The sequence below is a fragment of the Equus przewalskii genome, chromosome 1 (assembly GCF_037783145.1).
Source record: "Equus przewalskii isolate Varuska chromosome 1, EquPr2, whole genome shotgun sequence".
Classification (NCBI taxonomy): domain Eukaryota; kingdom Metazoa; phylum Chordata; class Mammalia; order Perissodactyla; family Equidae; genus Equus; species Equus przewalskii.
The window spans coordinates 184,585,957-184,610,238 of record NC_091831.1 but is presented as its reverse complement, the minus strand read 5'-3'; the positions used below and the strand labels follow the sequence as shown (position 1 = coordinate 184,610,238).

Genomic DNA, 24,282 nt, shown 5'->3' with positions numbered 1-24,282 from the left:
TAACTGGTTCCACAAGGACTTACAACATATAGAAAGAATTATGCGAAGTGAGCAAGAAGAGGAGTGCTTAAATTCAAAATTTTAAAAGTTAGAGAAATTTTAGTTCTAAAATGTTTTTACAGATATCGACATTTTGTTTCTTCCTATTAAATTAAATGTGATCAATTGTTGACCAATTATCAAGTTTTGCTGAGGACTCAAGTTACAGATTTTTCTTTGTAGACCCCTTTTACACAGAGAGTGTCTAAATCAGTATCTGTCAACCTTTTTCAGGTCAGAGAATACACAGAAAATATTGGTAAGGGCACTGAAGCAGAGGGTGTAGAGACCCCACAGTCGAGGGAGCTGGGATTCAGCCCAGGACTGGCTCTGATCGAAACGAGCGAGATTCAGTGAGTCCCTGACGACAGCTAGGGAAGGTCAACATGGCGGACTGTGGCCCAGCAGACAGTGACACTAAAAGCTGGACACCTTCCGCGCTTTCCCTTTGACAGTGGAGGCACTGTCCGTCAGTCGACCTCAAGGAGAAGTGCTCCAGACACAGAGAAGGTCAGGTCCACACTCGTCCTTTAGTTCACCAGGGGCAAAAGACGAACAGATCGCTTGATATTGAGATGTAATGCACTTATGTCCAGGGTCTTCTTGAGCCCAGTGGAGGGGCAGCCGGACAGTCTGCCCAGAGGGAACATGGCTGAGTTGAGCCCTGGAGGAGGAACGGGAGTTGGCCAGGTGGACAGAGAGAAGGGCCTCACTGGCTAAAGGAGCTGCAGCAAGAAAGGCCAGAAGCGCGAACAGTACAGGAGTGAGGGGACACAGGTCATGCTGGACGCTGCTGGAGCACGAGTCACACTGCATGACAGCCAGGAAGGAAGCGGAGGGCTGACAGGGACCACCACCTGCAAAGGTCCTCGGTCGTACTGGGAGCCCGGGCCTCCCTCAGCGGGTGACAGGGAGCCCCGAGGGTTTAAACCAGAGCGAATCCACTGGCCTGCGAGCTGTGGACAGAGGCTGAGGCAGGGACAAGCCTCCACAGCAGCGCGAGCGCAGACGCAAGCCGGGAGTGCAGACGGGAGAACAGGGGGCCGGGAGCAACAAACATTTGGGAGGTTAACAACACGAACACAAGAGCATTCTGTTTCTTCAGCTGGGGGTGCGTGATCAACATCAAGGGTTTACGTCAGAAGACACTCTGGCTGGAGGGGGAAGGGAGAAAGGGGACACAAGGAGATGTCCACGTGGCTCTTGAGTTTCCGGGTGCCGCGTGCCGGGCAGCGCCGCTTGTCAAGAGTGGGATGGCAGAGGCAGGGGTACCGAGAACTGAGGTGGGAAGACGGCTGGACCATCTTGAGCGTGAGGGCCTACGGCAAACAGCTGCCTCGGGGACCAGGGAGAGAAAGGGCTGTGGGCGCGGCCAGCACGCGCGGTTGTTAAAAGTCTTCGCTTGGATGAGGTCTCCCAGGATGCACGTGGTTGAATGTCAAGTGCAGCCGAGAAATTCAGGAAAACAAGCTAAAAGTGCCCACTGGATCTGGCAATTTAAAAGCCACTGTGACCTCAGGGACACACCAGGAGTGGAGGGTGGGGAAGCAAGGCAGACCAAGTGGGCTGAGGAGTCCGTGTGGGAAGCGAAGAAGCTAAAAATCAAATAGACGTCATGTTTTCCAGAAGCTTTACTGAGAAGGGAAGGTGAGCGACAGCTGCTCTTTCCCTCCTCCTCCTTCCTGAGGATGGAGAGGCGCGAGCCACACGTGTGTGCATGTTCTGACCGAAGAGAGAGAGTCAGAGCAGAGGCCTGGGGGAAGGATGGAGACCCAGGTGCACAGGGCGGCTGCAGACGGCAGGGCTGGAGGGTCGGCGCGGGAACAGGCGGGGTCTGCTGCTGACACCAGGTGGCTCCTCCAGAGCGAGGCAGTCAGAGCAGGGGGGCTGACTCGCACTGTGTTCTCAGCACGGGAAAAGCTGAGAATGAGCGCGCCTTTCAGGAGCAATGTTTTCTCCTTTCAAAGGGGAAAAATGCTGCTCGAACTAAGAGCATATAAGAGGTCAAGGCCGTGCACATGCCACGAGAAGGCTGGCAAAGTGCAAGTCCCACCATCCTGAGGAGGGACACAGTCCCTTCCCCGTTAACCACAAGCAGACGGAGAACGTCAAGAGACCGTGTGCCCCACGCTCTCAACCGCTATCGTGAAGGGTTCTGCTAGCCATAAAACATGTGGGGCCCCGTTTCTGGAAGCAACGTGAGCAGCAGCACAAGGAACCAGAAACGTGCTAGAGAAAACACTCAAGCCTCCAAAAGCAGTGCCTACCCAAGACGGGAAGTACGCCTCTGGCTCAAAGTACTTTCCGTAGTGCTTGTTCCTTTTGAAGTTCCCCAGATCGGCCTGCAGGGCGAAGGCGGCCAGCAGGAAGTAGGCCTCCTCGCGGAGCACACACTGAGAGCGAAGGACTTGTTTTCTCAGGTGCCAGTAGTAGTAGTACCTCGCTGCTCTGTCACTGGGAAAACAAAAGAAAACAGAACTCACATCTTGATGGAGCAACCCAACGGCTGCAAACAGAACGCCAGTCCCACTCCCCTCTGTGACAAGGGCTCTCTGTTTCTGCGCCCTCCTCCCTCCCCACACCCCACTCCCGACTCATGGAAGAGGGGCAGGTTCAGGGAGTCAGAACTCCAAGTCAGCTGCCCAGGCTGCAAAAATAACATTTCCTAGGGCCTACAGCATTCAATTCATTCAGAGAACGGAAAAAAGGCCTGCACCGTCCACTGCCACATGGAAGCACTGCATTGGACAGCACTGGAAGAGCAGCCCAGGGTGTGTCATTGTCTTAATCTCGCTACAGCGCTGCTGTACACATGGCAGAAATAAGCACAGACCCGAGGGGACCACCCGGCTCTCATGTTTTGCTTTTCTTTTCTGTTTTATTTTTCAGCTGAGCACATTACAATACTTTAAGGCCCTTTCAAAAAAAGTTTCTGTTTATATGCCCTTCTACAAAAAAAGTTGCTTAACTATAAATAGTCAGTTTTCTTCTCTCAGAATGAATGAACTGGAAGCTTTCCTTAAATCTTTTTTTCCCGTTACTTTATGGGTGTGTTTTTATAGGCATGTGACAATCACGACACTCCTCACGAATGGAAATACCAATAATGCGCTCATTACAATCCGCTGAGGTCAGAAACACAGTCCCCATTAAACACGCTGGGTCAGAAGTGCTGACTGGGCAACACGGTCACTTCCAAAGGGTCTCACAGGCAAACAGGCCTTTGTGATCAAAGGAAAAACAAGGAAAAAACGTGTGCGTGTGCGTGTGTGAGTGTGTATTCGATGAGCTTATCTGCTCCCTATTATTTTAGGCTGAATGTTGACCTGGGAGCCATAGCTCATTAGTCGATGGTGATAAAAACACACGGGTCTATTTCACCCGGGGCACGTCTAGGTATGAAGAGTTACAACACGGCGTCTGTGCGATCTCTCCCTTGGGAGGGAGCAGTTTCCAGAGGACTTTGTTTATAGTGCTGACCACAGTGTTTGGATAACTCATCCCTGGGGAAAAGGGCAGAATTACAGGATGAATTAAACGTTCATTAGCCCCAGGGGGTTAATTAGTGGCTCAATAATATATTTTCCTTCTTTCCAGGGCATTCCATACTTACTAGGTAAACTGAGTAAAAATTTTTACATAAACAGAATAATTTAAAAAGTTTCTCAGCCTTTTAAAAAAATTCTTTCTGGACTAATATTTTTTACTTCTCAATTTGCATGTGGCAATCCTGTAAATATTAAGAGCAAATCTCACCAATAAATCACTAGCCAGATGCACATCTCTTGGGGTTTCTCAAAGTTTAAAAATAAACAAGTAAAACACAGAGTTCACACTTCCAGTATTTTCTATCAGCCAACAAAATCCCCTCTGAAAGCTCCCCGGCCCTGAGCTGCTGAAACGACGCACTCTGAGTCTGCCCAAGCATAGCACCACTCCCGTGCCCACCGCCAGGAAGAGCCAGCCTCCCGCCCTTGCCAAACGGCGTCCATGATTCCCAGGGGACGGCCCCAGTGGGCGCAGCCTTAGTTTTACAGCTGCTGCCAAGAACAGAAGCCAGACCCCAAGGTGACAAGAAGACCAGGTGCTATCAACACCCAGGTGTTGTCACGGGGGGAGTTCTTGCTCCTGCCCCCGTCCCCACCCCAGAAACCAGGAACATCCTTCGGTCTAGTTCCCCACTCTTCACACAAGGGCTAGTTGCCTCTTGAATGAAGTGTCTTTTTGGTGACTGGTTTGTTACTGAAAATGTGAAGCACAGAAAACGGGAGCCAGCGATAGTCAACATTTTCATCGATAGTCTAACTATAATTTATTCTACAATATTTACTGAGTGCCTCTGTACCTCAGTAGCGACTGAGGATACGTGAGTTTGCAAATAGATTTTTTAAAAATCTTCGCTCTTATGGAATTTATATTTTAGTAGGTGGAAAAAACCCATAAACACGAGTACTTTATTCGGCAAATCAGGAGATGAGCGCTACGAGGAAAGAAAGGTGCGGAATCTCCTGCCCGTGTACCTGATCAACCTGCCATTTTCCACGTAGTACTGTACCCGGAAGTGGATGATCATGGGAGGCCCAAATTGGTCAATACCCTAAAACAAAGACATAAAAGATCAAGCTACTTTTAGTTTCTTCAAAAATGGGTTTCAAAAGCAACAAAATACCACTTTTTGAACACTGAAAGGTTTTTTCTACTTGTAATGAGTGGCGGCTTGCCATGGGTAGACAGCGGTCCCGTCTGCATACTGGGTTCGTGCAAAACCAGGAAGTTCTACAGCCTCGACCCAGTGCCGAGTATCACCCCCTGCGATGTCAGCGACAACACTCGGGATAGAAAAACAACACCAGTGGGAACTGCTCCTGCTCCCCCTCGCTCCGTCCCCTGTGGTGACCATTTGCTCCTCGTTACAAGCGTTCCCTTGTTCCTGACATTCCACATACCAAATGCTAAAACGCTGTTTGTTTATTTAGACAGTCATGTTCCTTACTCTGTCGCTGGCTCTGAAGCAGCCTCCAGTTTATTCCAAGAATTCTTAAATACAAATTGGAGGGTCGGATCAGATACTGAAAGTTTATTCCTGGCTTACTAGGGTGATGCTGGAAACACTGGGTAAATCCCCCGTGAAAGCAGCCCCATATAAATGGAACATGTGTTTACTAAAGAAAGCTCCAGTGTAATAAAGCAACACGGTATCATACGTAAGCACAGTAAAAGGAGATGTAAAAATTACTGATAACGTCCAGAACATCAGTTTTGACAACTAACATAGTTACAGAAGAGGAACAAATACTTTTTCCATGCCTTTCATTTCAAAGCACATCCCAAGACTACTAAAAGGTTACGCGCCAACACTACTTTAGCAGATATCTGAAATCTATTGTTACATGCTATAAGCTATTAACACTTCATTGACGTGACATTTTAGAACTTATAGTTCATTTCCTTTTCCCATTCTCTACTGGATAAAGTATTAAGATATTTTTCTAATGTATAACAGCTGAAGTAAACCTTTTAAAAAATCAAAATAATTTTGTTCACAAACGTCATCTCACCCAGGTGACATCGTGTGGGCGTACCTTGCTGGCCTCTTTCTTCCATTCTTTTGGACAATACTTATGAAGCTTTTGTGACAACTCCATGTACACATGTTCATTATCTGCACAGTAAAAAAAGAAGACAAGATGACAAAGGACAGATTTTTTAAAAGAAAAGAATATACAAATGAACAGGTTTTTTTTAAAAAAGCCCCACAATTTGTGAATGTACTCTGAATTCATACACTACCAACAAAACTCAACAGGAAACTAAAAGACAAAAGGTTCTGTGGGCTAGACATTCGATTCCTTGTGAATTATTTTGCTTTTGTCATACAGAACACATACTATTAAAAATATGTAATAATCAGGGGCCGGCCTGGTGGTGCATCAGTTAAGTGTGCACGTTCCGTTTCTGGTGGCCCGGGGTTCGCTGGTTCAGATCCTGGGTGCAGACCTATGCACCGCTTGGCAAGCCATGCTGTGGTAGGCGTCCCACATATAAAATAGAGGAAGATGGGCATGGATGTTAGCTCAGGGCCAGTCTTCCTCAGCAAAAAGAGGAGGATTGGCAGCAGATGTTAGCTCAGGGCCAATCTTCCTCAAAAAAAAAAAAAGTAATAATTAGGAAAAAAAGCCGGAGTTGGAGACTGTTTTTTCTAATTATTACTTTTTTTTTTTGAGGAAGATTGGCCCTGAGCTAACATCTGCTGCCAAACCATGCTTTTGTTTAGCTCAGAGGACTCTTCTCACAGGTGCAAAACAAGGAAACAGGGCAGAACCACTGTCCGACCTGCTACAGAAGAAGTTAGACACATTCACGATAACGGCCCATTTGCAAGGGAGCAGCCGGACCACGACAAGATGACACACCAAGACAAGACGACACAGCACAAGACGACACAGCACAAGACAACACGCCACGACCTGCACTCCTCTGACACCGATCTTGTGGGAAGAGGAGGAGAATCTTACACCAAACAAGAACGAATGACAAAACATTTCTTCAAGGGATGGTGTTCTTAAGATGCAAATAAGATGCTAAAAGCCCATGTAAAATGATCTAAACATGTGAAAACAAGCCAGTAAAACATAAAGAGACTTTCATATTTCCCAAAGAGAATCTTTTAAGAGAGAAAGATTTCACGAGGCAGGCCGTCAGCACCGCTGTCCTGTACAAGGCTTTCAGCCTCCTTACAAGCGTGTCCCCGCTCTCTGAGCGTCACTAGGGGCACGCTCCTGGAGCCCTGAAGCAAGTGCAGGCACTCTGGAAGGAAGGACACACGCAACCCACTGTCACTCTCCCTGAATTTGGGCGTTCAGCCGGGAAAGTGCCACAGAGAACAGGAAGGGCAAAGCTACTCCTCGCCTGCAAAGGGCATATTAAGTCAAGCAGTTTGAAGAAAGGGATAGGGAAGAGGTCCCAGAGGCAGAAAAGTGGATGTTACTTAAATCCACTTAACAGAGCAACTAAAACCATCTCCCACCTCTCATGCTTCCAATGGTACATGAAATGGACAAGAGCAGACAACCTTGCTGTTGAATCTGACTTGCATTCCTGTCTGAAGAAGCAACAAGGTGAACAGGGCTGAGTGTTCGCCATAAGAGCTCGGTATGTATTCTTAAATCACCACATCTCCACCGCCTGGTGGCTTGACAGAGCTTTACACTTAAGAACTGTCAGGCACACGTCAATCCCGCAAGGCAGGTGGAGCACTAATTTCCATCTGACACGAGAAAACTGAGACTGAGAGACGTCGATGGCGCATCTAAGGCCAACAGCCAGCTAGTGGCAGAACCAGATTGGAACCAGGTCATCTGATTCCCGTCCCGATGCTCCTTCGCCATGCTGCAATCTCTCTTTTAAAAAGGACATCTTAAAAGTTCTTATTCTGAGACCTAAGGAAGTGGTGAACTGGTTTTATCAGGGTGACCTGTTGAACAACAAAGATCAACTGTTGGGCTGCAGGTGTGTAAGAAGGATTAACTCTGAGTGTAGAACGAAAGTGAAGTTACTTAGAATCCACAGGACTTCTTATTCCTCCCAGCCCTTTCCTCCCTCCCTTGAGAGAGCGACTGAGGTTTGTCCTAAGACAAGGAGGGAGCTGAGCATTCATTTTATTGCTCTCATGACCACAGGAAGACACTGAGGGGCAAAGGGTTGATCTGTGGGTTCCTGATGTGCGTGTTCTCTGCCCCACGTTCTCCAGCCTGAGCTATACAGACAACTGGACACAGCTTGCATTTTGGAGAAGGGTTTTGTTTACCAGGCGATCAGGATATGCTTTCCAACCCGGCAGATCTAAGCATTTGATGCTACTAACTAGATTCTCATGATATCATAAGCCTTAAATTTAAACCAATTCTTGTGGTAGAAAATTCATATCTAAGTATAAAATACAAAAGCACTTGACAAAGAGTCTCCTTGAAAAACTGAGCAAAGATAGAAAAGGTTTTCAGCATCTAGAAGACTAAATTAGAGAAATTTAAAAATACGATTTGAAAGAGGCTCATAAGGAATGGCTACAGGCACTCCCAGGGACTCGGCCCCAGCTCAGGTCGTGGGAGAGCCCCCACAGAGCCCTGACTCTGAACCCTCCTCCACACAGAGCACCCAGAACAGACGCACCCCACTCCTCCACGTCCTACGTCCTGACTGCACGAAGGAGAAGGGTACGGAGGGAAGACAGAAAATGTGAGAAAACTAGCAGGTCCCCTTGTCATACTGTATGGTCAACAGCAAGGGAATTCAAACAAAGGAAAGGCAGTTTTATTACATCTAAAAGACATTTAATGTTAACAATTTTTAAACAAATTAAATTACAAAAATACCCAAGATAATTTCCTACTAGCTCCTGATGCTCCCTGTGTGCAAGGAAACAGAAATCAAGCCTGGTTCCTTCAAACGTAAAAGAGCAAACACACGAACTCTAGACTCCTAAAGAGGAACCTATGTTAAGTCCAAACTGTAACAAATACATGACCTAAGATTCCAAATCTTGTATGAAACACCCAACAGTTGAGTTTAAAAAAAGGAATGCTAGGCTAACAATGACGATCGATTTATGAGGAGGATGACAATCACCATTTCATAACAACAGGCCCAATTTAAGTTATAGCTATAAATGTCATTTCCTCAGGGACAGTGGGCTCAACCCATCAGAGACTTACTTTGTATAACGCTGAGTCCAAAGAGGTGACAGTCCTTTAGCCTGAGCAGGTCACACACCTGGACCAGCAACTGGTGACACAGAATTTTAACCTGTAGAGAAAAAAACCCACAACTTGAGCTAACAGTTCAACCAAGTCCACACAGTGGGCCACAAGCAGGCAATTTAATGCACCCTAAAAACACGCCTCGGAAGGACGAGCTGACACTAGCAAAGAACTGCTGGTTTACAGAGATCACTGTACGCTGTGGCTGTGTCAATAACAATTATCACGATACGAATGCTCACGACATGGTGACGAGGTGCAAGTGCCATCTTGTATAAACCTCGTAAATCTTATGATGCATGGACAAGGCCTCACTCTAAACCATGATGCACGAGGATGAATATTTCAGAAGGAACCTACAGCACGAACAGCCTACCCAGGTTATCAAGAGTAGCAATGTGGCAAGCATCTTTACAAGGACAGTTTTCCTCTGGATTTCTAAGCAAAACACTCATATACTGTTCAATGAGGGAATACCTAGCTTTTCTTTATCTTAATTAATCACTTTCATTGGCTCATATCTTTTAAGTACCTAAACTAGGTTCCTTTTCTGAGTCCTAGGATAATTCAAACATCATAAAACCAGATTAATTTGGAACTCTGGGGATAAGCTATTCTGAAAAGTCACATGTTGAATGATAAAACACTCTTCAAAAGACACAGTTTTCGCGCCTTCTCAAATGTTTAATGAAGAGTTTTGGGAGCAGTCATTCTGCTGAGTCTGCCTTGCTGAATTCAGAGTCACTAAAGCTCATCAGTCGGGAGTGACTTTAAGAGACCACACAGGTCAATTTCTTCCTTTTATAGAAGCAGAAAATAAAACCCAGAAAGCCTAAAGTCACGTAGCTAGTAGTGGCAAAGGCAGCACACACAACTTTGCTCGTCTGCATATGACAATATTTTACATGTGCACACTAACCCAAATGCAACATGACAGTTCTCCCGTCAGCTGTCTACAGTGTTGTGGCATTGCCCCTCATTTGTACTACTAACTTGAAAATTCTTTTCTCAATGAAAATGCCAATTACAGTTTATTATAAATTCTAAATTAGTTAACTGAACTAATGACTTTTTATCCTGCCCTAACATGTAGCTCAGATTTGGAAAATAAAAATACGCTGAGTCCTCGATGCCTGAGAGCCAAACAATTCAGAATGTTGACAACGACAACTGCAGTCAGAGCAATGGGTGCTCTGTCTTCCCCACCTTTACAGTTAAACAGCCCCTCGTGGGAAGCAGTGCGCCCACTGGAAGCGCAAAGGCACCAATGTGCGGCCAGAGCAGCATGACCCGCCGCTTAGGGTCCCACGAACCGGGACGCTGTCTTATTTCACACTCAGACACACAGCGGGTGCTCAGGAAACGACTGATGAACAAACGTTGCCAGGCGTCTGCGTCCCCCATGGGCCCCTCACCTCTGCTCTGCTCCACGACTGCTGACTCCTGAGCACATTGGTCTATAAATGCACCATTTAGGGACCTAGGAAGCGTGTCTGTGCACACCCACCAACACCAGTGGGAGAACCCACCTGTCAGCAAAAGGCCATCATCTTCATGCTTTAGACTTTGACCTTCGAGGTTTACATTACCATAATCCCACTTTACAAATAAGCTTCAACAGAATGATAAAAAGTATCGAATGTTACATAAAATTGAAGTCTATACTACAAATTTGAGACTTAAAATGCCATACAGTCTAGGACACCTTTAATCCTTAGTTTTGGCTGTAGTATTTAAAAATGTCACAAACAAAGCACTCAGGATAAAATGTGATAAAAAGTTAGCAGAGAAATTCCAAACCACAAACCTACTTTGTAACTTTGGGTCAAACAAAGCGGCACCTTCCTCCACACACCCCCCATAATTATTATTGTTCCGCTATTTGAATCAAGCATTTGGAGCCCACTGATAACGCCCTTTAACAGCTATCAAGCAAGCACAGTGTTCTTGCTTAAACCGTAATTAAGTAAGGCTGCCGCTCTGAAGTCTCCACCTGCTGTGAAAACAAGCCTGAGCTTTTTGTATTTGCATATTACAAGTTTTTAAGGCTATGTTTTAGCTGACTGTGAGATTTTTCAAGTTCTTTACTCTTTAGGAGCAATGGGAACTTTAAAAGTGTGATATAATATGAGGTATTAAGAATAAGAACTAAAGCATTATATAAAAATATACTCTATACGGAACTTTCTAATAAAACAGCCTTTGATCCTAAATGTCAACGGTTTGTTACTGAAGAAGAACGTTTAATATGCTCCAAAAAAACAGAATCGTCCTCTCTCATCTTAGTGAACAGGTAAACTCTTGGCCACAATTTCTATCACTCAAAGATGCTGTGACTCATATTTACCATGATTTTAATTCCCAAATCTTCCAAGTTTCCATATTAAATATTTATCTGATGATTAAAATAATTTCAAACAGCCCCTGTGAGTTCAACTCATGGAGAATTGAGAATGACCAAAACACTAAATTTACCCCACATGCAGAATGATAAAATTCTTTCAACTCTACTTGTCAGGGAACAAATTTTCTTTGTTTAAAAGATATTTAGAGATGATGAAAAAAATGAGAGCATTAATGAAAAGCTTTGCTACAGTGAAGTTATTACATTCACACTACCCCTCTACAAACATCAACTATCTTCTGAATATGCACGTAACACTTCGTAGAAACAGGCAGACCCGTGGCAGCCCTGAACTAGTTTCCTGGCAGGGAGCGGCCTCTGCCCACTTGGCCCGCCTCTGCCCATCCGCCCGCTAGGGAGGGGTCCGGCCGTGGCGGGGTGGCCACGAGCACGGGAGGAACAGGCCTACCTGGGCTGCACACCCTCCGTCTGAGCGTCATTAACAGAGCACCCTAATGCCATGAGCAGAGAGCTCCAGAAAGTAAAACAAGAGCTACCGATCACCTGCCCATGCGCTGAGCGACTCCCAGGGGCCGGCTCTGTCTCTCAATCCTCGCGACGTCTGGAGGAGGAAGATGATTTCCCCCTTACAGATGAGGAAACTGAAGAAAAACCAACCCACCCAGGGCTGCTGAGGTCACTGAGGAGGGACTCCCACGAGGTCCCTGTGACTCTCAGGCCTCCTTAATCAGGACACATGACTCCACGGCCTGACCACCCGCAGGGACTCCTCACTAACTGTGCCAAGAAGGGAGTGAGGAAGTGGAAAAGCCCTGCAGGAGGGATTAAAACAGCAACAGCAGCTTCTATCATGTGTCAGAACTGCGCTACGTGCTAACCCCGAGTCCTCACAATCATAGCACGGGCATCGTTCCCACTTTATGGTGAAGATGCTGAAGCCGAAGGAGTTCAATGAACTTTCCACAAGTCACTCAGACCTGGGATCTGAACTCAAGCCTGTGCCTTTCAGGTACACACATGTCTTTCTCCTACCATAGAGCCCCTCAACTGCTCTTCACGAAGGGAAGGCGGAAAGGGGGCTGACAGAAGCCGAGGGCCTCCTGTGTGCTGGCTCCTTGGCGGGTCACTGGGACAAGCAAGGAGGGTGAGGGAGCTGACGCATCCGTCCAAAGGCACAAAACTAGCAAGTTGTGGAGTCAAATGCGAACAATTTTATAACATTTCTCAACAATTATGATGATAATTATATTATTATTACTAACAATAACCAATGTTTTCTTTGTGTTTAACAAGGCTGGACCACCAACAGAAGGCCAAAGACACAGTCCAGTCAATGGAGTTCTGCATAGTGAAGAAACTAGATGGTGCTGGTAGACAGGGCCTTGCCTGTCTGGCTGAAGGTTTTAAAGTCTTTACAGGGGTCGGCCCTGTGGGTGAGTAGTTAAGTTCACACGCTCCACTTCGGCGGCCCAGGGTTTCACCAGTTTGGCCAACATGGCACCGTTCATCAGGCCATGCTGAGGTGGCCTCCCACGTAGCACAACCAGAAGGACCTACAACTAGAATATACAACTACATACTGGGGGGCTTTTGGGAGGAGAAGAAGAAAGAAAGAAAGAAAAGGAAGATTGGCGACAGATGATTAGCTCAGGTGCCAGTCTTTAAAAATGAATACATAAATAAAGTCTTCAAGCACCTGTTAACCAGCCCTGGCAGTCTGGTGGTGAAGAGCCAGTGCTCTCACCACGCAGCCCGGGTTCTTTCCCAGTTGGGGAACTGCACCACCTGTCTGTCGCTTGTCATACTGTGGTGGCTGCGTGTTGCTGTGATGCTGAAGCTAGGCCACCAGGATTTCAAACACCGGCAGGGTCACCCATGGTCGACAGGTTTCAATGGAGTTTCCAGATTCAGACAGACTTGGAAGAAGGACCTGGCCACCCACTTCTGACGAAACTGGCCGTGATACAGCACCAGAGGCAGAAGGTGAAAAGATGAGGCAGGATCCCCAGGAGTCCGAATCGACCCAATGGCACTAACATCAAAAACAGCCCCTGTTTCAGGGGCCCTGTCAAACACAGGTTCCTGTGACCTGCCCTCAACTTAGCACGTCGGCACCTCCAGGGCGAAGCGCAGTCATCTGAACGCTTCACAAGCTCCCCAAACAATCCTGATGCACGTTCAGGTCTGAAGACCCCCGACAGGCAGGAACAACAGGCTGGCTATCTTCCAGCCTGTTCTCCAAAACTATCTCCCCAGCTAAGATTTCAGTACAAATTAATTTCTCAGAAAGTTACAGCCTTAGTCTTAGTCTTCCTCACAAAGTCAGACTGGTCTTCCTTCCATCACGTGTGGTCACTAAGGTGTTGTGCCACATCCTGTAGGTGTGCGCACACACAAACACACGTACACATGTTCCACCAGGTAAAAGACAGAAATGGAACTGAGAGAAGGTTCTTAAGTGCTTATGCTACGTGATTATGTATAGTTTTAAAATTTAGTGGCTACCTTTTTATGTGACTGCGTAAAAGAACTCAAACAGCATATTCATGTATATAAGTAAATTAGATTTTGTTTTGTCTCTGACAGAGAGAAATACATTGCCAATTTTTACTAGGTTTTAAAAACCAAATGCTGCAAAAATAACAGACTATCACTTCACACATGCAAAGACAGCTCCAGGCACCCTGAGCAGGCACGCGGCTCACCCAGAGAAGTTTTACCCAGCAGGTAAGGCTCAGTGAAGAGACAGTTTGATGCTCAGACAATCCCCATGAGCAAAAACGAGGTTACGGTAGTAAATCAAGAAACTATGGTGATTGTGAGAATAAAACCAAAACAATTATGATGAGCAGAATTTTTTCCTATCTAAACTCTTTTTTTTATTGAGCTAACACTGCATTACAGTATTAAAGAGACTTGAGGTACACATCACGGTAATCTGCCTCTGCGTTCCCAGCCTCGTGCTCACCACCAAGAGTCTAGATTCCATCCGTCTCCGTCACAGGCGCCCTTCACCCCTTTCGCCTGGCCCCAGCCCCTTTCCCTCTGGCAACCACCAACCTGGTCTCCGTACCTATGTGTGTGTTTTTTGATTTACCTTCTACTTACGAGTGATGGAGCTATTTAATGCCCTACAATTCAGTATAACATTTAGAAATATTCTTTTATACAGCAAGTGAGTTAAAAATATACTAGCATACAGCAAAGAAAACTAACTCAGGGCATGCACTAAGGCAATTTTTTCCTTAATTTCAATAGAACACAATCAGTGAAAGAACGAACATGCAAGTTGCTAACAGGGAGGGGGGCTGCAACCCGCCAGCACCATCACACGGTCTGGTGGTCTCCACCAACCTGGGCACGCACATCTTAGGGCTCACAAGTCCACTCTCGGGTACAGACCCAGAGCGGAGGCAAACGTGCAAACACATGAAATGTCCCCAACAGTTTTAATCACAACAGCCCCAAACTTCAAACAACCCAATATCCATCAATAACAGTTGGATAAACACATTGGGCTTCTCCATACAATGGACTATGTAGGCAGCAATGAAAGAAAGAATTACTGTTCATGCAACAGCAAGGACTAATTTCACAGGCCAAATGCCGAGGGACAGATGCCAGAGACAAAAGAGAACACGCCACATCCTTTCAGCCGCAGGGAGTCCAGAAACTAGCTGTCACTCTGTGGTGACACAGGCGGGAACGTCATTACACTCTGAGTGGCGATCACTGGCCAGGAGGGGTCACAGAGGAGCTTTCTGGGGTGCTAGACATGTAGTGAATCTCTCAAGCTGGATGATGGTTACGTGGACGACACACTTGTAAAATTCACTGAGCTGCACACTCAAGACTCCCACACTTTGCTGTGTGTAAATTATAACTCCATTTTAAAAGGAAAAAAAACACAGGATCACATTCCTCATGTCCAGGTTAACTAAGAGAGCTAACTGACTTGTGACCACAAACAGCAGCTTAGTGCTCAAACACACAGCCAGTGTGTGAAGCTGGCTAGACTCAGGCTACTATTAAAATAAAAATCAAGATGCCTATCTAAAAGCTAACAGTTTTTTACCATTCTATGTGCATAGGTGACAACTCCAAAGTGTTTTACATATCAATAAAAATTATATTTCAGTAAAAAGCTTTAAAGTAGAAAGCGATTTTCTGTAACACAGTAACCAAAACTCTCTAATTTCCCCCCCAGGTGAGAGGATGTTGAAGGCAGCAGCACTGAAGCCACAGCTCAAAGTTCACACCTGTGTAGACTACCATGACACCCAATTCCACCACGTTATTAACGGTCTCACTCTTAACCAAGGCATAACCTGAATACTGTCATTGAATACCATCAATCATTTCAACACTTCTAAAGCAGGATCTACTCACGTTTATGATGATGTTCAGGGACTCGTCGTTGGGAAGGAAAATACACACGCTGCGGCGGTCCTGCATGACTCTGTTGTTGTGGAAGTTCAATTTGTTCATCGTGTTGGGGGCTCTCTGGCGGTCAGGGCTGGGCTCCCAGGCCTCGGCACTCCCCCCAGTTCCGAGCACACCAAAGCCAAACTCTGCTCCTCATCACATGGCCTGCGGGAAAAGCATCACGACGTCCCAGCACTCGGGGTCATAGCTGTAAAAACCCAAGAGGAGGCCGTGAATAAGGCAGCGGGCGCAGAGCAGAGGGAGGCAGGAGACGCAGCATAACCGCTCCTGCGGCTCGGGGACCACCCAGCTCGGAGCCATGGCTGCCCAGCTTGACGCGTGAGGACCCAGGGACGTGCGCTGTGCTGCGCCACTACTGACCACCCCAAAGCTCTCACGGCAGTCAGGAGCCAGACACAGCACGGGCGCTCGCACGGTCCAGGCAGCGCCATCATGGCCGGGCTCGCAGACAGAGGCCTGCCCGGAGGGGCCTCCAGTCCCATGGGAGACAACAAAGGTCCCGAGGGTAAAACGACAAAACACCAACAACAACAAAATTCCCAACCTCTCTCTTTGCTTCCATTACCAGCAAACTCCAACAGACGCCTTGGCTCCTCCACGGCATTCCTTCTCGCACCACTGTGGTCTGGCTTCCACCACTTGCCTTGCCCAGCCCGCTCTGCCTGGGGAAGGAGGAAGCCATGCCCTCCAGGCCCGCGGAATCGCAGGACTTGCTTTCATGGCTCTCTCCACGACGCTCGCCAGGCGGGGCCTCCCCACACTGTCTCTCCCCCTGAGTTTTCACAGTGCTGCTCTCTCTCCTGACACTGTAACCCGACAACGCAGGCTTAATTTGCCCACTTGTTACTTCACCAACCAGTTAATATGTACACAAACATGACTGCATATTAAACCACGTTTGTCTACAAAAGGCTGTGAATCTTGAATATATCTCATATCTAATCAGTTCATTAAACATATTAATTTTTTTAACTTCCCTCAGGTTTGCAATGTAGACTATTTCGTTGGCAAGTAATAAAGATTTTATTTCCAATTTTCCAATAACCACACCTTCAATATCTGTTTCATGTCTCATTGCGTTGGCAAGACATTGCAGAATAATTTTAAAACAGTGGTGGATATCTCCTACCTTTAAAGAGTGTGTCTAGGGTTCATACATTATTGCTATTATAACACTATTCAACCAACATATGTTAAGACTAGTTCCCTCTCAAACCATCAGTAATTATTTATATTGTTCCTTTCCAGCTTTATCTGTAGGATATGTAGGAATTTCCAGGAATATGGAATTGTTTCACCAGGCAGAGAGTATAATCACGCAGTTTTAATAGCAAAGCACAAATGAGGTAGAATCTTGGCCTATCTGCTTAAGGTTAAATGTCCACCTGTTGCCAGCAGGAAGACAGGGGAGAATAACGTTCTCAGATGCCACCATGAGTAAATATAAACTAATACTTCTCTTTAAAGTTTAAATAAAATGCCATCCACAAGGGAGCTACTCAAACTAAGTAAAAACAAACGGCCGTCCCACATACAGTATTTCCTCACCAGGAAGGTGACGGAAAGCCCCTCAGAATGCTGCTTTTCCTAAAGGATGACAGCCACTGCTCCCCACCAGGCTGCAGCCAGTGCGTCACCTGCAGGGTCACTGAGGCCAGGGCCGCAGCTCCCTCCAGGATGGGATGGTCGGCCCATGTGTTCCAGGACCACCAGCCAGCTGCCCGCCAAAGCCAGGCCCACCCAGTTCGACAGTCCCCGAAGCGCTGCCTGAGGTCAGGGCCGGTGCCCCAGAATCACCCGGACATCTGTGACAGCTGCAGACTCCTGAGCACAGTGACATTCCACACACGAGGAACCTCCACGGTCGGGGCCCAGAAAGCTTGATCTTTTAGAGAAGCTGCCCAGGTACTTCTGACACGCAGCCGTGATGGGAGCCCAACTTCAGTTCACACCACGGGGGTGCTGAGTGGAGGGCTGCATGTGACACCTCCACGGTATACGCTGGGAACACAACTTGAAGCACAGAACTGGGGACAAGCAATGGATGCGAAGACAGCACGTCATCATTACAACTGGAAAAATGTCCTCGCATTTTCAAAGGTAAAAATTCCTAAAACAGGTGAAATTTGTGTACTCAGAACATTTTCCTGAACAATGTTACTAGCTGATCCAGTGATAAATAAGTTGGGGAAGCTGGGTATCCTATATACAGCCTCTCTCAGAAATTCAGAACATGTTAAAGGCCCTGAGAAGGCCTTCAGGCAACTTCTTAAATCTGTTTAATAGTTCTCAAACTTACTTGGGCACAGAATACTCCCCACCTCCCAAGAACTATCTATTAAGGTCCCATAGAACAATATTCTCAGATATTCCACCTGAGAAATATAGTTCCAAAACAATCTCCTTGTCAAATGTTATATTTCATGGAAATTTTTTCCCTATGTATTTATATATTCCAACACTTAGGCCTCCTCTCTGCTATTAAAATCTTCTCAAGAAGAAATTATAAGCTATGATTAAATGCATCTTACTTAAATTCAAACCCTTATGACATTAACCCCAGTATAATCCTTCTTATTTAAATCTATACTTCAAACTGAGTTACTCCTACAATTTTCCATTTCTAACTGATAATTTAAGGGGTTTTTTCTACTGACCTACTTTCTAGAATTTAAAAAATAAACTATGGAAAAAACATGTTCTAAGGTTTGGGATGTTTCCAGAGCTTCATTAAAATAATTTCAAAATTTCATTTGAGTACAATTTTTATTTATTTTATGATTCAAACAATGCAGCAAAAAAAGACTGGAAGAGGATTTTTGAAGAAAACTTAATGAAAGCAGAGTCTTTGAGAAACAGTCCTGCTTCACGGCTGCTTTCTCTGTTCTGAGGATGGCAAACCAGACAGGCCGTGGGGGAGACGGGGATTAAGTTCGTACTCCACCCAGGACTGCATTAGAGTGGGTTCGAAGGCTCCACTGAAACAGCAGAATACCCACACCTGCTCCAGGACACAATTTAATTTTCAACAGGGCAGTCTTGGGGAAAAGAATCAGACAAAACGTACGCCAACGTGAACTGAAAGATCAGCCTCTCAGCCACCGGCCACCTATTCTGTGTCCTATGCTAGGTCCCAGCTCGACCTTGGAGGGCACAGCTCCCGCCCAGGGCAGCCTCTCCTGTCCAAGGATCTGAGGAGAGACGACCTAGGCAGAGCAGGCCGCGTGGCAGTGTCCTGTCTCCCAGGCAACAACTGAAGAGCTTCAACAGGGATCCAACCCCACCTGCCTTTTTTATTAATACCCCACTTACAAAGTACGTTAAGCTATCAGATCCCTCACTTGAATTTTAAACCCACATTATTGAAAGTCCCTTATTTCCTGATAAGCCCCCATTGGTTACAAAGTTACATTTCTTTTAAGAATCAGGAAGCTAACCACCTGTGGACAATCAATACTGATTTCCATTTTTTTATAAATTATTGAAAACAACCTTTAAAACTGGGTCACCTCGCAATAAAAGTACAGACTTCAGTTCATTACAGTGTATCACTCCTGGTTCATCAGTTGTAACAAATGTACCACAGTCGTGTAAGAGGTAACAGGGGCATAGGGGAACTCTCTGTACTGTCTTTGATACTCTAGTGTATCTAAAAGTATTCTGAAATAAAAAAAGTAAAAAAAACAAACAACTAGGTCACCAGAAATTTCCTGCCCACATAACACAGCCTTACTTTGGAGGATTCTCAATGCTGAGACTGTCACCCTAAAAAAGTGAAAGATGGTAATCTGATCAGAAGATGACTCTAAGGAGGCAAGGTTAGTAGGCATATTCAACAGTCAAAAGGTACCTTTACTACCTAACAAAAACAATGCGAAAAAGCATCCTGGAAAAGGGGACTGCAGCCAGTCCCACCTTCCAACTGAACCACCCCACATCTACGAGGCCCCAGTGACACAGAGAAGGGCAGTGCCCATTCGCTGAAAGCAGAACACAGAGGCAACAGAAGACGTGCCCCCACACCCGTGAGCTCAGTGTCCAGTCAGGGACACACCACCGCCAAGAAGCCGAAGGTGAGGACGCTGTTCCTGCTCCCAAGAGCATGCGGGCCCCAGTGGGCAAGGCACGGGGAGGCGTGACAGATGGCAGCACTGAGTCCGTGAATGCCGCGGCCAGGATCATCATGGGATAAAGAGCGTACAGTCCTTTTTTGTGTGTGAAGAAGATTCACCCTGAGCTAACATCTGTGCTAATCTCCCTGTACTTGTATGTGGGACACCTCCACGGTGTGGCTGATGAGTGGAGCAGGTCCACACCTGGGATCCGAACCCCCGAACCCCGGGCCACCAAAGCAGAGCACATGGAACTTCAGCCACGGGGCCAGCTCCAAGAGTACAGTCTTAATGCACGGTGCCCTAAAAGGAATATCAAGATGCCTTGGGTAAAATGAGCGGGGTTTCTTTTATGTTCACTCATCAAACACCTACTGTCTGCCACGTGCTGTTGTAGGTGCTGAGTGCACAGCACCGGACAAAGCAATACTCTGCTCTAATGCAGACAGACAACACATACGTAATGTAGACACTGGTATCAGCGACAAAGAAAAACTAAACCCAGAGCACGTGAGAGAGGTGATGGAGACAAGGTGGTCGTGTGGGTGCCATTTCAGACATGGTATCAGAGGAAGCACCTCTGACAAGTCAATATTGAAGCAGATGCCAGAATGAAGAGAGGGATGTCATTTCCGTCCATCCATCCGTCCGTCCATCCATCCACCCCAGGGAAGTTTTTCAAGCAGAAGGAAAGTAAACGGCAAGGCTCACGTACTGTTCAGAAAAGGTGAGGAGCAGCACTGACTAAAGCTGACGTTTACTACATACTTGCTGTGTCAGGTGCCGTTAAGGACTTACGTATAATAAAGAAAACCATCAACTCTTCGCCAAGCTTCCCATTCAGAGGTGGGATCCCTTCCCTCCCCTGGAATCGGGGCTGGCCCTGAGACTACCTCGGGCTCAGGAGGAAGTTTTACTGCTCTCCTCTACCTCATCTCCTCAGATCTCCTCGGAGCCAGGCCACTGGCTACACGTACGTACATTTTTAATCTCCAGTGGCAGGCATACAGGATATGCTGCTAAATGCTGACTGTTCGGCTTACTACACATGTCCTCGGACGGGGAAGATTCCAGAGCAGGGTTCCTTAGCCCTGGCACTATGGACATTATGGGCCTAACATCCTCTGCAGTGGGGCCGCCCTGCGCACTGCAGGGTGTTCAGCAGCGTCCCTGGCTCTGCCCACCAGACGTCAGGGGCACCTCCCCACCTCCCAGTGTGATGGCCCAAACTGTCTCCAGATGCGCCAACACCCCTGGGGAAAACCACCCACTGCTGAGAACCAGCGCTCCACAGGCTTTCTCAGAGCCACAGGCTGTTTTCCATCATCCAGCTGTTGTTAAGTAACGGCACAACTCTTACCAAACACTGGTTTTCCAACTGAAGGCTCAGCAATCGTGTTCCAAACTCAGAAACTGTGCTTGAACCTCCTCCTGAACGTCTACCAGCCTCTGGCTTCAGCACAGCTCTGAGCTGGCCCCGAGGGCCTGGCCGGTAAAGCCCAGCGTGCTCTGCTTCGGCAGCCTGGGTTCAGTTCTTGGGGTGGAACCACACCGCTCGCGAGTCAGCAGCCGTGCTGTGGCAGCAGCTCACACAGAAGAACTAGAAGCTACAACGAGGACACACAACCACGCACCGCAGCCTTGGGGAGGGAAAAAAACAGCTTTGAAGTTCAGGTTCTTGAAAGGAATTCTCAGTGCAGTGTATTACCCAACGTCTCACCTGAGCACACCTCCACCTTCACCAGGCACTCGCTCCTGGAGAACCTATATTTTCACTCTAGTACCTGGAAATACGGAACCTGGCCTGGACTCTGACACCCGACCTTCAAGTTGTCTGTGTGCTCTGTATTACAAGGATTTTCTCCCTTAAGTAGGGTCACTTTTCTCGCCCTGAAGAACAGGTAAGCTGAACACCTTCTACTTCATGGCCTGTTTTGCAGTTACCGTTTCACCTAAAAGAGAACATAGGTGGCATCTGCCAACTGTGTGGAGCCCAGCCCTCTGGAAAGAACATCGGACTCTGCTGCCGTCTCCCGTCCTCCACCCGCTGCTCTAGCAGGCGAGCGAGGGACTGCTGGAAGCTTGCGATCACTTCCCAGATGGCTGGACCTCAGCTGTCTAGAGACAACACGGACAGAACACTGGCTAAGACAGACTTAACCTCCACAGTCAGTCAAACTTGGGTCCTAATCTGGATTCTACAAACACTAGCTTCTCACCTGAGATTCTCCATCTGTAAAATCTGAAATAGTGGCCTCTCAGGATTATTGGAAAGACTGGATGAGATAACGGATAAAGTGCTGATATCACGTTGTTGAGGGGATGTTCATTAAAATAACAGCGAGTCGTGAGTGAGAAGGCACATCTACAACCAATCTACCACTGATCAAGAATCCACATCACCTAGAGATCTGGAATTGAGAGCTAGATGCAGTAACTAAGCTAAATTTTGGGAAGTCTACTTTGGGTTAGGGACGTTAAGTAAATGGGACAGTTGCATTATATTAGGTGGTGACCTCTTTGAAATCTTACGTATTAAAAAAGAGAAAGCATGTATGAATGCACAGGTTCAAATGTGTGTTGGCTGACCACGGGATGGAACGTAGAGGACATCTCTTTTCATTGGTCTGGCACCATCTTTCCACTAGGGAGTGCCCCTGTGCCAGCCCAGATGTTTCCAGTGGGCTATCAATCACAGCGTGCTGTCTACTCTGGACGGTGGAAGAAGATGTAGGGTAGGGATGTGACCCAGGGCTGGCCAAACAGGGTACCCCATTCTCCAGTCACCTTAATTGGTCTAAATGATGAACATACAACCCACGCAAACCCAGAATTCCTCCATGAAATCTGTTATACAAAAGCTGGCCTGGAGGGCTGCTTCGGCATTTGGACTGTTATTTATAAGAACGACAGGAGCCTGGAGGGGCTGCCACCATCTTTATGGGGTAAAAGCCTTGCTGAAGAAGGATGCCAACAAGAAGAAAGCAAAGCTCAGAAGTCTTGACTACGTCACTTGAAACACTGCATCTAGCTGCGTCTGAAGCCAGAAGCCACTCCTAGGAATTCCCACAGTGAGCCAATAAATTATCTTTTCTCTCAAGCTAATACTGCCCCTTTGTAACTGAGCAAGTCCTCTCTAACACAGCCCATCCAAACAAGGAGCTGACTTACCATGTGAGGCACTCACTCACTGATTCACCAAGTGTCTACTACCACTGGCTACCAACATCAATATTTACTTGAAAAAAAATGCTCTACGTTTTAAAGTTTCTCTCTCAAACAAAGGAGACTGTTCACTACGGGTGATATTCATCATTAGCAGAGAAGACCTGGAAGATGGAAGACACCTCTTAATAACTGAAAGGTTCAGGTGGTGGAGCTGCTGTCAGGACACCAGCACCCTCCAGGGGCACTACAGGGGCACGTGACCAGGGGAAGAACGCACAAGTTCACTGAAGGCCAGCAAGGCAGACAGCGCTATCAATTCCTCACAGCAATTTCCAGCAAAAAGAGAACATCTCATCTTGAATGCTAATTTGTGACTGAATAATACAATCTTATTAAAGATCACAATATGTTTTCACAGAATTGTGCTGAAATGTGCTTTTATTGTACTGTCCATTTGTAATAAATTACAGTAGCTGCAAAAAAAAAGTGCTTTTTCTGCAAAGAAAGTAACTGGAAACTATGGTTGATATATAATTTGGGCATTGGTCAGTTTATGGTATAGTTATAGAAATTTTGGTAAAAACAGCTTAGTTTGGGGCCTATTCTATAAATTTGGTAAGGGAAAATCATTAACTAATTACCAAATGTAATCTAACAGAGGCTGTGACCAGACTGTATATGACAAAAGCAGCAGTGATGTCACTTAAAATGCAGTTATTGTAATAACAGTTACTGTATGAAATGTACATATGTAAATATATGTATATTTTATCTATTTTAAATATGTAAACATATGTATTTTACATATACATGTATCTAAATACGTGCCTGTGTAGATACGTACATATACTACAATAACTATACTTGAAACGTAATCACTGAGTCCACAGAAAGCTTGAGTTTGGAGAGAGGGACAGAGCAACAGACCTTAGAGCCTGGACTCTGGAGCCAGACGGCCTGGACGGGACCCCAGCTCTGGCACTTGCCGCCTGGGTGCCCCTGGGGAGTCTCTACTTCTTTGCGTCCATTTTTCTCGTCTCAGGAACGGGACTATTGTGAAGATTATTAAATGCATTACTCATTTACTACCAAGTAACATTACTGTCTTCACATCGTGGAAAGCAAGCGGAAGAACTGCCTTTTGGTAACGGGTGGTGGTCATAATCTATCTATTCTGTCATGAATCACATCCTGAGCCCTAAAATAAATGGTACTTTTCTATTAGCAACTAACACATTATTTCATTTCTGTATTTAGCCAATGAGATTTGCAATACCTTGGGACCACGAATGAAAAAGAACCTTCCAATTAAAGCGGACTTGTACTGGTGCCAAGCAATGCTTATCATCCTTTAAAGAATAAAATTATGTGGCTAATCCTTGGCTACAGAGAAGGG

The 24,282-nt window shown here is 46.4% G+C and overlaps 1 protein-coding gene across 15 annotated transcripts in view; it reads right to left on the bottom strand.

Moving 5' to 3' along the window:
* FRMD6 (FERM domain containing 6) overlaps positions 1 to 24,282 on the bottom strand; it is a 279,784-nt gene that overhangs the window by 18,867 nt on the left and 236,635 nt on the right. For 6 of the 15 annotated variants that reach the window (XM_070630335.1, XM_070630330.1, XM_070630339.1 and 3 more), the window contains 5 exons: positions 15,550 to 15,793; positions 8,751 to 8,841; positions 5,598 to 5,701; positions 4,560 to 4,636; positions 2,307 to 2,493 (listed from right to left, as the gene is read on the bottom strand). In XM_070630335.1, coding sequence (XP_070486436.1) covers positions 2,307 to 2,493; positions 4,560 to 4,636; positions 5,598 to 5,701; positions 8,751 to 8,841; positions 15,550 to 15,648 — 558 coding nt within the window. In that variant the 5' untranslated portion in view covers positions 15,649 to 15,793. Of the gene's footprint in view, positions 1 to 2,306; positions 2,494 to 4,559; positions 4,637 to 5,597; positions 5,702 to 8,750; positions 8,842 to 15,549; positions 15,794 to 16,150; positions 17,788 to 21,078; positions 22,047 to 24,282 lie in introns of those variants that run through there. The other 9 variants (XM_070630349.1, XM_070630345.1, XM_070630344.1 and 6 more) reach the window with 4 other exon arrangements.